General features: G+C 48.8%; 4 protein-coding genes across 4 annotated transcripts; 1 reads left to right on the forward strand and 3 right to left on the reverse strand.

The window, feature by feature from the left end:
- Positions 1-3,439: 3,439 nt before the first annotated feature.
- GIQ15_03629 (uncharacterized protein) lies at positions 3,440-4,477 on the reverse strand (the record flags this gene model as incomplete). Its single annotated transcript, XM_033551046.1, has 1 exon — positions 3,440-4,477. One exon carries the CDS (start codon positions 4,475-4,477, stop codon positions 3,440-3,442), a length of 1,038 nt encoding a protein of 345 aa, XP_033408207.1.
- Positions 4,478-5,534: 1,057 nt separating this feature from the next.
- Positions 5,535-7,826, reverse strand: GIQ15_03630 (uncharacterized protein; the record flags this gene model as incomplete). Its single annotated transcript, XM_033551047.1, has 6 exons — positions 5,535-5,626; positions 5,684-5,800; positions 5,848-6,144; positions 6,195-6,649; positions 6,698-6,866; positions 6,917-7,826. 6 exons carry the CDS (start codon positions 7,824-7,826, stop codon positions 5,535-5,537), a joined length of 2,040 nt encoding a protein of 679 aa, XP_033408208.1.
- Positions 7,827-8,284: 458 nt separating this feature from the next.
- On the forward strand, positions 8,285-10,635 carry GIQ15_03631 (serine/threonine protein kinase; the record flags this gene model as incomplete). Its single annotated transcript, XM_033551048.1, has 4 exons — positions 8,285-8,615; positions 8,665-8,889; positions 9,115-9,218; positions 9,268-10,635. 4 exons carry the CDS (start codon positions 8,285-8,287, stop codon positions 10,633-10,635), a joined length of 2,028 nt encoding a protein of 675 aa, XP_033408209.1.
- Positions 10,636-10,960: 325 nt separating this feature from the next.
- On the reverse strand, positions 10,961-11,375 carry GIQ15_03632 (uncharacterized protein; the record flags this gene model as incomplete). Its single annotated transcript, XM_033551049.1, has 2 exons — positions 10,961-11,079; positions 11,135-11,375. 2 exons carry the CDS (start codon positions 11,373-11,375, stop codon positions 10,961-10,963), a joined length of 360 nt encoding a protein of 119 aa, XP_033408210.1.
- Between the last annotated feature and the right edge of the window lie 700 nt (positions 11,376-12,075).

A 12,075-nucleotide genomic window follows, 5' to 3' on the forward strand; every position in this document is an offset into this window, starting at 1 on the left:
GATGAACTCCTCGAACGATGTACGCTGGTTGCGCTCTTCCGCCCTTGTTGCTCTCTCATCCGCCTGTCGCTGCTGTTCTTCTGCCTGTCGCTGCTGTTCTTCTGCCTGTCGCTGCTGTTCTTCGGCCTGCGTTGCTCGCTCCTCGGCCTGTCGTCGTTGCTCCTCGGCCTGTAGAAAAAGAGCCTTATAATCTAGCGTATTATCGGAAGCCATCAATCTCGCACATCAATGGACTCACTCACGCTCTGTAGCGCTGGAGCAATGAGGGTGCTTAACACAACAAAGGTGCAGACTAACAAGGGTGCTATCAGTCACGTGCTTACATGGGTCTTCTTGGAAATTTCCAACGAGGGCACATGGGTTGGCTGAGATCTATGGGGTAAAAGCCACCAATAATATGCGAAAGCCAGCCGTACGTATCTTTTAGAGACCTGGCTCCTTAACTCGATCGAATTCGCGGGAGAAAATGTGGATACTCTCTCGATATATGTACGGCCAACGTGAGCGCCGTCCACGGTAGCAAGCGCGTATGCCACGGACATTATGTCTGTTAATCAGGGAGGATTTCGATGTACACACATCTCGCCCGTTAATATTCTAGACCGATAATTCGACAAAATAACAACAGTCCCCACCCATGGATTCTTCCCCTCTATCAGTGAAACAGGAATGCCGGATAATTGTTAGTCCGTGTTCTCCAAACTGGCTATCAGCGCGCTGACCACCGATTTTGGATTAAGGGCGATAACTAACTAGGAAACAGGCTTTTCATCCTCCCTCACAGGCGTTTTCCTTTCACTTTTTACCCATGGATCCTCTTCGCCTTTCCCCTATTAATTTTTACTACCGGGAGAGCTAAAGGCTAAACTCGGCTACGATTTATCAAGAAAAATTCACAAGGATCTCCTAAAGCTGGACAAAAGGTATAGGATGCTTTAGTAAATGGAATATATTTTACATATCGACGCTTCTCCTGGGAGAAAGGTACGCCCGCCTCCCGCCGAACTCGCTCTAGATAGTGCTGGATAAGCGCCAAGCCCGCCTTCTCCTGCGCCCGCACTTTGCACCAATTCTCTTTCCACCGCATCCTTCTTAGGTTCGCGCTCCTGTATTTCTCTCGCTACTCATAAAGGAAAGTGTGGGGGTGCAGGAGGGTGTTGCGTATACTGGAATACCTGCTGTGAGTTCAGCAAGGGATGGCAGTTGAGGACGGTCACGCCGTGATGATCCTGTGGTTAGCTGAATGGCCCGAGGGGGTGTTGCGATATTGGAAAATGTGAATAGGGTGGTGCCTGTTCGCTTAGCCATCTCGTGCTGACCGATATGCCAGTGCATAGCTTCAGCAGCTCGCCACGGAATCTCCATCTCCTCAGCAACTTTCTTCCACATTACTTCTTTAAATCTATGTTCAGTTAGTATGTATACAGTGTGAGCCAAGATTAGTTTTGGACTAAGGGAACTACCTCTCATATAGCCCGGCAAGCTTATTTTTTTTATCTTCGTCCCATTCGCACTTTCTCTCGAGATAATTCTGATAATGGAGACGGCAGCTTATTGGACTTCTGTTTTTAAGTCTCTTGCTAATGTCTTCCCACTTTATCCCTTTGCCTCGAAGTTCAATGAGCAGCGCATTTTCCTCTGGTGACCACTTGGACTGCTTTTTGATGCGGTTTTCCCCTATGAGAGAGCCTTGGGCACGCTGGAGCGACATAACGGGTAGCTGGAGACTTGATCCTTCGCTGGTGCTTGCCCACTCTGTGATAAATAATCTCCAGGCTCTCCTAATGTCTTTGAAATATCCGCCTTGCCGGTAACAACATATGGAGCAATGCACAGAATTATAATGTCTCGCCGGAACTGGAGAATAAGTCGTTAACCAGCGTAAAGTTCATGTAAAGGCAAATGCCCAAACTGGTTGTTAAGTGACGTTTTCAGGAAGGTGATAACGATTTAAGCGGTACGATGATAGCTGGGTGAAATACAGGGAGAGCCGGTTCTTATATAGAGTAATATCTCTGGCCCTGACCTACGATGAGCCTAGCCAGTCGAGGATGGGACGGAAAAGTTCATCTCAAGTGTATACGGATGGCAGGCATTGGCATTATTGGGTAAGGTACGCCCATTTTCCTTTTGCTATTCTTATCGGGGGTTGATAAAGGCAAATTCATTTGGACTGCATAAAGTATGCTAATACCGAATTAGGATTGAGGTGATTGTATTGTTGTGATCACGTGCATATGCGGCTCAGCTTCTAAGCGGACCAAAGTTATTTCCTCCCGCAATGACCCAACCATGTGTACCTAACGGTATGGAGATCACGTGGACTCCACACATCTCGGAGGAACGTCAAGATAAACATGCTCAGTTTACACTGGTGGCGTAGTCTTCCTTCTCTTACGCTTATTACTACTCCCGCCTTCAGGACAAGGGCTTGGCCTCTTTTGCTGCAGGTTACATCGTTCAACTTCCCCCAGCCTATCCAGTATCTCATTTGACGGCTCTTCATTCTCTCTAGACGAACCTCCCCCAGCTCCCTCACTAAGAATTTCTAGAACTTACATGTTAGTGAGGGCCTTTGAATGCCCTGGAAGGATCGCATGTAGCTCTGTGAAAGCATACCTTTAATCGTGTTCTTAACTTTATCGAGGTTTTTCTCGAAGTTTGGATTAAGCTTGCCCAGCTTGTTTTCCCATTCTCGTCTTTCTATTATTAAGGGGTAAAGCACTCTCATGGTTTCCTATTACAATAGTTAGCTTGAGGATCTTCAAGATTCTCTTAATAACTTACAAAGATATTTTGTAGTTTTGAGATGAATACTTCTTTTGTCTCTCTAGATCCAGGCTCGGCTTCTTCGACTTCTTTCTCAGATATGGATTTCCATGTTTTCCATGCATCGTTGATAAGATGTTCTATCTCTTCTTTATCACATTGCGTTTCACTTGCTTTCGTAGCCACCGACTTTATAAAATCACTAAGTTTTTCGGGGGGCTCAATTAGAAACGGGTTTGAGTCAATCTGCCACACAACTGCCTTTAGTACAGAATCCGTCCCCTGGGGTAGTTCTTTGAGAATATCCTTGAGCTCTTCACATGAAATTTGGGTTGCAAAATCAGAGAGAATTGCTCTTATTGCAAGGAACGGAGGGCCATATACGGACTGAGAGATTGACAGTCTTGTGGGATACATTGCGAATTGAGAAAATGGGATAATTGGAAATGGTGCCGAGTGGCCCGTAATAAAAGTCCCTATGAGCGGGCCTTATATAGCTGACCTTAGGCGTAGAGGCCGTGAGTCTGCTAATTACTCAGGCCTCCACAAAAGCTCAGTAGTAAACCTACACACGGTCTGGTGAAGTTTAAAGGTTTGTCTTCTTGGATACTAGAGCTAGAAATACAATCGAGGTTTATACTTTCGGACGCCTCTCCCACTTATGCCATATCTATAAACTTGGACGCTTCCTCCCGCCGTCATAGCTGATAGCGCCCGATCTCTTCTTTCCTTGTGGACGAACAGATCCTCCGAGATTCGTTCCCTCATCAGGGGTGCTGTATTGTGGCGATGGTGGAATATTTTCTTTTCCGCACTCCTGATCACACACGCAGCGGTAACATCTTTCCCTTGCATAGTCTCCTGCTCCGGTCCTAAGCCTAGAGGCATATAGATGGATACCTCGCCTCTCTGGCTGATGTATTTCCGCCTCGGATGGGTATACCTGTATTCTGAAACCACCGTTTTTGTGGACCATGAAGTCGAGCCCATATCCGTTCGTTTTGCCTTCGTAAGATATGTCTTCACGAGGCATATAAGCACGCTCAAGTCGACAACCATAGAATTTTCCTTGGCCGGTGATTTGGTTCTTATGATCCAGCCGTATTTTCCCTTCCCTCTCTAGGCTGCTGGCAATAAGAGATCGGCCATAGCTCCTTTGTGTTTCTTTATCTCGCTCCAATTTTTCATCAGCTACCGTCATAACTCTTTGCTCACAGATGAGCTGTAGTACGGTAAAAGCGCCTGGCCAATAAGGCTCGTGATCTGCTAGAGCTGTGGCTAGCCACGGAACGCTGGCAACGAATCCCATATGATTTCGTTTCTCAAGGAATTTACGAAATGGCGCGGATCGAATCACCACATTATCGTGTGGGTCTGCGGGATCCTTGTACGGGACAAAGGGCTGATCTGTCAGAAGTGTTTGGATAGTCTCAGTATTGTCGACCAGCGTAGACGCCTCAGACGTAGTGGAGAGTGTATCTTCTTGGTCACATCTGTGGCGGTCAGAGGAGAAGTATTTCGGAGGACGGAGCAGGGGCAGCATGGAGACAAGCAACTTGTATGTATCGAGAGTATCAATGGTGAAAATGGGAGTGGGGATCCATCTCGGGTGGACACTGCAGCGCGACTTATATCTTAAGGTACCAATGCCCCCAGCTATATCCTCATAGGCGCAAGGGCTGATGGATAGATTGAGCTCATCGCCCATCTGAGACGTATATCTGTTCTATATGGTGCCTTGCCGGCTCGTGCATACTTGGGTCTGCAAATCTCAATTGGACGAGTTCAAAACACGACCGCCTCCCGCCCGATAAGGGGCGACGCGGCTGACCCGCAGCAGACAGATTCGCTTCCAAGTACCAGGGGGTAAATGATGTAGATAGGCTAGTTATTGCATCGAGAATACATATCGGCCGATGAAAAGGCAGAAATATGTTAGGTATTGATGCGTTAGACGTAGAAGGAATTTGTGAGGTGAGAAACATCCAAATACAAACCTTGTTCTTCCTCATCGGTCATATGGCCACATGCTGCTATCGCCCCGCCATGACGTAGCGGGGTAGCCTGAGATGTTTGCTTCCAAAGAAAAGATTTTCTCTCCAAAGCCACGATTCAGATATAAATGCTCCTGGCTGGCGTGTATTACGATATTTGAGGCACAACGCGCTAGTTAAGATATGGCAGGTCAATCAGAGAGCGAGCACAACGCCGGTACCGATGTAAGGAAACCCCGCCATGATAATCAGATATTCCCAATACTCAATTTCAGTACAGGAAAACCAAATCGAAATCGGTCACCTGTCACAGGAACTAAAGAAACTCATCGATGCTCGACAAGAATGGCTGATTTCTACTAAAGAGTTCGAACAAGCCAACCCCTTGGAGAACGAAGCCGTACTTAATCATAAGGAATTTAAAGAGTTGATTCAGAAATTGGTATACCGAAGCTACACCCCCTTCGTTGAATTAATCTGACTTTATCATTAGGACCATAAACATATGGCTCAAATACTTCTATTTCGTATGGAAGATGATATTCCGAAGCGAATTCACGGAAAACGTATTCTGATATCATATTTATATCCACTTCGTATACCAATCGAGTCGAAAGTGCTTTCCGCTTATCCGGAAACGCCATACTCAACCTGCGAAAACCTCCATGTTGGTATGTTTGTGAAATATCAAGATGAGATTTACATCGATGGGGCGTTGGATTTCCTTCTGATTCGTGTCGCCGAGCCGGTAAAGAAATGAAGAGAGGCATATCAACTCTGTCTGGACCCTTCTGTATCAACATTACCCGGTAGCATCGAAAACTCCTCTATGTCAACATCACCTAGTAGCATCGAGAAGTTTTCTATGTCAACATTACGCAGTAGCATCGAAAAGCCTTCCGTATCAACATCAAATATACCCGTATGTTCCTGGCGACTTGTATCGACCATGTTCTGAAAGACTGGTGGGATGCGAGAATCCGCACCAGCAAATGGATCATATTCTATACTTGTAGCTGTATTTGTATGTGTTCGAACTATATGCTGTTAGTATTTATACGAGATATTTCTTTATATAACATACTTATCCTTCTCTGAGGTGACTGATATGGTGCCGATTTATCCAAGGACGCGGGGTCGATCGTAAAATTTGGATCCAACTGAAATGGCGTCCCCGTAGGCTGTTGCGCCGCGTTCGACAAGGTAGTATTATTTGCTCTGGGAGATCGCCTGGCATCATTCTCTGGAAACAGCTGCTGCCTGGGTTCAGACGCCACTTCAGCGGCCGAGTATGATGAATCTTGGGAAAGATTCCTGTTGCTCTTGGATCCTGCCTCACCAGGTCGGGGTGAGGGAATGCTGCTGGTAGAAGAGTTATCGCCTATGTAGAAGTTAGCGTAATCTCCGAGTAGAAGCCGGCGAGTCCATTACCTTCCGTCTGCTCGCTCAATCTCCTTCGCTGCGAATCTCGGCACTGGCTACCAATGTCTGCCGGGTAGGGTCGCTTGTTCGTCTGTTTCGCGCAGGCCTCTGCAGCTTCCACAAGCACCTGAAAAGTATCGGTCCCCTGGTTCGTTTGGGGGGGAGGCGCGGGGTCGGTCTCACTATCATTCGAGTCGCCTTCGGGGTGAGGTCCATAGTCACTGAGATCGCCTTCAGACCGGCCTGATGGTGGCGTGAATGGACTCTGGGCCTCTGCAACACTTTCAACCTCTCCACTATCATCATCGCTGAGGTTTATCGGTGGCGGACTGGGATAAGCTGTCTCGTCGTCTGAACAGGGAGTATAGAGCCGCTTGTAGGTTTGAACAGTGTGTTCATAATTATAAGAAAGCTTTTCACCAGAAGGCGTTTCACAGGAGAGCTCCTCACAGATATCCTTCAGCCTAAACTGATGTCAGTCAAACATCTATAGAGCGAAGGCCGGGACGTACGTGATAAAGTCTTTCCCAAGAACACCCAATATGCAAGGAAAGGAGACCTGCATCTGATCTTCGCTTAATTGTGGGACGGGTTTCTTTTGTCTGTCGAGTGCCGCCATCAATACTTCTCTGCTCTCCGCGTTCTTGCACATATGCATATTCTGGTAGATGCTTCGCCCAACTATCTATCGTTAACTAGCCGCTGCCAACACTTACTCGACGGAGACTTACACCGAAAAAAGATTTCTGCACTTCTGTTTCCCCATCCTCTCTTAGCAAGTTGCAACACAAGTATATTGGCCCACCTTGCGGCTGCTCGAATTTCCATCAGAGTTCTATCCTGTATCTTTTCGGACCTGGGCAAGCAGGCTTTCAGTATCGGGTTAACCGCCTTAACTGATGCTCCGCGCTTTCGCATCACCGAGCACATCAAGCCCACGATAATGACACGAAGGCCTAATATACTCCCATAAGCGAAGTGTTGCTCGAGCGCAATAGAGGTATTCAAGGCATATTTATAACAGTGTGTAGCCAACGGATCAAGCCCGGTAGGAACATCGATACTGTTGTTCGCGGGAACATTCTTTCCGTTATGAAAGTGAATTTCGCAGTTAAGTAGCAGACGGTACACCTCCTCCCGAGTAATGGCTTGCAGCGCGCTCCAATCTTTTGGAATATTGGAGAGAAAGTTATCGACTTCTATACTCCATCTGCTCCTGCGAGTCCGTATCGTGCCAGAGGAGGTAGGTTCAGGTTTGTAAGGAATGATTTCCAGCGTAGACTCTTCTCGGGTGCCATTATGATTTGCCGTATGAACGGGACTGTTTGTGGGATGAGAGGATCTAGAGAGCAAAGATAGTTCAACTGTCGGGGTAGCGCTGTTAGCTACTGGGTATATACTAGTATTGTTTGCGGTACTGTTCGCGAGATTATGCGAGGCCTCAGAAGCCAAAGATGGTTCAATCGCCGGGACCTCGCTGTTGGCTGGGTAAATCTGCCCCGCGAGCGTTGTCGAAAGACCGGTGACGGGATACAACTGTTGAACTCGAAGAAGCTTTTGTTCAAGGAATTTGCAATATTCAGCATCGTCCCCCTCAAAATTAAAGAGTCTGTGTGGCTGACTCGAAATCATAGTAGACATGTATTGGGCAGATATTCAGTGATGGATATGATAAACGTATTCCAGGCAGCGACAATCTTGACTCTCCAGAGTCCTGTTGCTTACAGTTAACGGCGCTAGACCTAAAGAGGAACCACGTCCATGGACGTAGTTCGTTCCTCCTTAGGTCTAGCGGGCAGCGAGCCGGGTGCGGGCCGCCGCTCGGCTCGAAAACTTGTTTTATCGCATGGAATCCTTAGTCCTGATCGCCCCGGTTCGTGCTTCAATGTGACCTGTGCAGATTATTGACGAAACGGCAGCTAGCACACGAAGTGGCTAGACCTAAAGTCCGTTCCGACATTCCGCAATCATATACTAATGCGATCTATAAAGCAAGCTCACCGCCCTTGGGCATGGACGCCTTTCTGCCTTATGCGAACCATCTCTGGACCCTTCTGATTACACTTGACGGAATTTACAACCGTTTAACTTTCTTAAAAATGCTCGAATCTCGAGTTTTGTCCTGGCTGCAGGGGTTTCGGCGCTCTTTCTTACCCGTTCGGAAGCAGCCGTCGGCCTTTACCTCGGATGAGGTGACCCTCACGAAACAAGACACTACGTCGACGGCCAACACGGCGCTCTGGCAGGAGGACTACGATATTGAGAAATCGGCGCAAGATGTATCCCAAAATACCACTGGAGATCCGCAATGTCCACCAGCTCCACCGCCTAGTCTGGTTGATGTTCCCGACGGCATGTGGGACCTACAGCAGATTCGGAAAAAGGTCGTTAACTTTCTACGCTCCGTTTGTCTAAGGTGTAATACCCAAGGTACGTCGCGCTTTCGTTTTTCCAAAGCAGTGATATCTAACGTATCTAGCAGCGAAAGTTGTGCAGTGTGACCGGCCATGTCCGGCGGATCTACACGAAGCGACTTTCTCGTTTGAAGGTTTGGGGGAGAGGGAGAAGTATTCCATCAAGGAGATCCAGTGGAACTCCAACCTGGCAGACGCTGTTGCCGAATGGGATCCCAGATACAAGGAAGATATTCGGCGCCTACGACAGGCTTCCCTTGACCGCGTTTCTATGGAGCTGAAGGGCTGTTGTATTTTCAAATTCTGGCAGCTGTGGGTTGTCGTATTGCCCAAAGGTCGAAATGGGAGGGGATAACATGATTGGCATAGCCTGAGCGTTACTGTCGTTTTGCAAATACGTTTCTTTATGGGTTGACTTCGACGTTGCCGTTCACTAGCTATCCTTCCTTTCTACAGAGCTAAATACAGGCAGGACATATAAACCTAAATGAAATCCCATCCTCTCTATCCTTCAGGCCACAATGCAAGCTTCGCAGACAACCCCTTGGATCACCCCCAGCCTCTCACCTATAATCGAGTGCAAATCGGATGCCGACAAGACGCAATGGCTCTCCCACTGGTATGGCTACCTGTTGAAACTCTTGTGAACTCGACTAACTTTGCTCTAGCAAACGATTGACGGCCGGTATAAACTCGTAAGGGCATTGAGAGACGGCGCCTACCTCGGTGAGCGCCAAATCCAAGATGCTGAGCGGGTTCTATCGGGCGAGGACCGCTGGGTGATGGTCAAGCTGGAGTGCTGCGGTTTGGAAGCGCCGTCCCTCGAGCGCGAGGCCGACATCCTTGAATCCCTTGCTGGACATATTGGGGTTCCACTTGTCCAGGGCCGCGGCATCCAGGAGGGGTACAGATTCATTGTCGTCTGCATGCCCGGTCCTAGCTTGGATGACTTCTTGGAATTTTGCGAGGGGAAATTCTCCTTAAAGACCGTTCTACTCCTTGGCGAGCAGCTCATCCATCGTGTCGAGGCCATACATTCCCGGGGTCTCATTCACGGGGGGATACGGCCCAGTGCATTTGGCTTGGGCGTTGGGAAGGCCTCGGGTCAAGTCATGCTTGTTGAGGTAGCCGCGTTGACACCGACCACGGAACTCACGCAGCGTTATTCCGACCTCGAGGCGCTCGTTCTCATGTGTATCTACATGTGCCGCAGACTAGCGCCGTGGGAGGGTCTCCAGACCGACCTTACAAAGACACCGTACAAAGACATTCTCCAGCAAATGGAGAACACGCGGGCGGAAGTTCTCTGCAGAGGGTTACCTCGTGCGTTCAAGGACTGCCTGGAGTATGTGGAATCTCCCAGCCAGAATAGCGAACCCGACTACAATCATCTTCGCGAGCTCTTCCGTACCGCCTTTAGCGAGAAGGAGTTCTCACGCGACGGAGTCTTTGATTGGACTGTTTATAAGCATTGGAAAAATTCGCAACAATTCTGTCAGCCCGTCACAGGTATCACTGACGAGGTAGGGAGCAGGCGCCTCTCGGTAGAAGCCTTTGAAAAGGAACATGACTGGCTGGTTACAAAACTCCGTCAAGCGGAAGGAGCGTGTGCGCTTCTTGCCGAAGTGGAAGAAGCTAATAAGACGCAACAGTACTACACGACGGTCATCCACACACATCACGCTCTTATCAGTTGGTGTATCGATATCTTGGTTTTTGCACAGCACCCTGAAGTCCCCGCCGGCTTGCGGGGTTGGCCAGAAGATCACCAGCTACCAGACAAAGTATGGCAGGCTGGAATAGAGCCATGTCTAAAGCTGCTCGAGGTCAGCCTTCCACATACACAAGGCCACTTAGAAGCCCACCTTCATAAGGTGTTCACTACACTGATGATGCTTGCGGAGAGTGTCCCTTGCCATAAAGAGAAGTGGACGAGGTGCATTCAGGATGTTTCCAGGTATGGGGTGAAGCATAACACTCATGTTTCGTGGGTGAGGGTGTATAACCGCTGGGAGGGGTCGGCGGGCAACCTCTAACCTGGAGGCGTTCTTATTGCTTGCTTGTCTTTAACCTTCTCGTTCGTCGCTGGCCATTCTGTAAAGATGCATGTCCCTCGCTGAAGGTTTTTGATGCGCCTCACTTTGTGTTATGTAATACTGATGGGCCGATCTGCATGACTCACATGTTTAACTTCCGGGCGGCTAAATACTCCAGTGGTCCCTAAATGTTTCTTCATCTTTTTATGTCCTCCAGCAGAGTTATCAGCTCCCAGTTTCTCTACTCAACCTATATCCACGCTCACGTATTATACATTATACAAGCATTCCAACCCAACACGGTACAAAGCTGCCAGGATCTATTCTACATCTCGAAAAAACAAGTGACAGATTCACGTATGTTCCACCGGCCCTTCGGCCCTTTGGCCCTTTGGCCATCCACCACACCGAATGCTGCGTCCAGGCCCAGTCCTCGGCGTGTCCCTACACTTCGGGATCAGCATCTCTCTTGCGTTACACTCCCGTTTTCGACAGATACAGCTGTTGTTGACATAGCGCTCACGGGCGATATGACGGGCGATATGCCGAGTTGTGTCTATCTTGGGCGTCTTTTCCCTCGGAAGTGGATTCATTTCGTTCCTGAGGAAGAGTTTGCGAAGGTCTTCTGGAGCCGGTAGCTTTTGCGGTGCCACGCCATCGAATATTCGCCCAAGGCCAACACGCATTGTCTTCGCCGGGTTTTCTGTGTCGGATGCATCGTCTGTGTCTGAGATCCACATAGGTGAATCGGAAGCAGACTCGCTGGAACCCACCCTTTCTTGGAAGCTGGCGGGGCGATGAGGCATGGCTTCCTTTAAGGCCTGAAGTCGGTGGCTGGCTCATTGCTTTGGTGGTGGTTGGGGTTTGGGCACACCGGTGGTGTCGTATGCTCCGCGTCCCATAAGCGCAACCCTGGGGAATGGGTGTTTTGAATTACTGTGAATTATACGGCTTCTTGGATGGGAATTTAGGATGAACGGACGAGACCAGAAATACCATCGCCTTTTATATTCCGACCCGTGAAGATGTGGCTAGACATGATCATCTAAATCTAGAGCTAGAGTAGATATGGCACGTTGCCATGAACCTGCAATTATCAGCAAAATCTGGCAAACGCTTCAAGCAGACGAACAGGGACCGAAACCGCGGCCGACCACGACAGCCCCCCTAGAGAAGGAGATTCCAGGGCACTCCCCGGCGTGGGGCACTCGTGCACGATGCTGTGGGACCGACGGTTCAGGGCTGCCTATAAGCCACAGCGATCGCATATGCGCCATCGGCATATCGCGTTCGAGATCAGCTCGGACCACTGGCTAAAATATGGATTCCTCCGCATCGTCACAGCGCCTCTGTTCCACCTGTTAACCGCCCCCTGTTCAGTTTCCTGTTTCATTATGGGCTGTAATTGTCTCGGTACTTTTGCAGAATGCATCCGGGGAT

The sequence above is a fragment of the Arthroderma uncinatum genome, assembly GCF_011692745.1.
Source record: "Arthroderma uncinatum strain CBS 119779 chromosome Unknown scaffold2, whole genome shotgun sequence".
Taxonomy (NCBI): domain Eukaryota; kingdom Fungi; phylum Ascomycota; class Eurotiomycetes; order Onygenales; family Arthrodermataceae; genus Arthroderma; species Arthroderma uncinatum.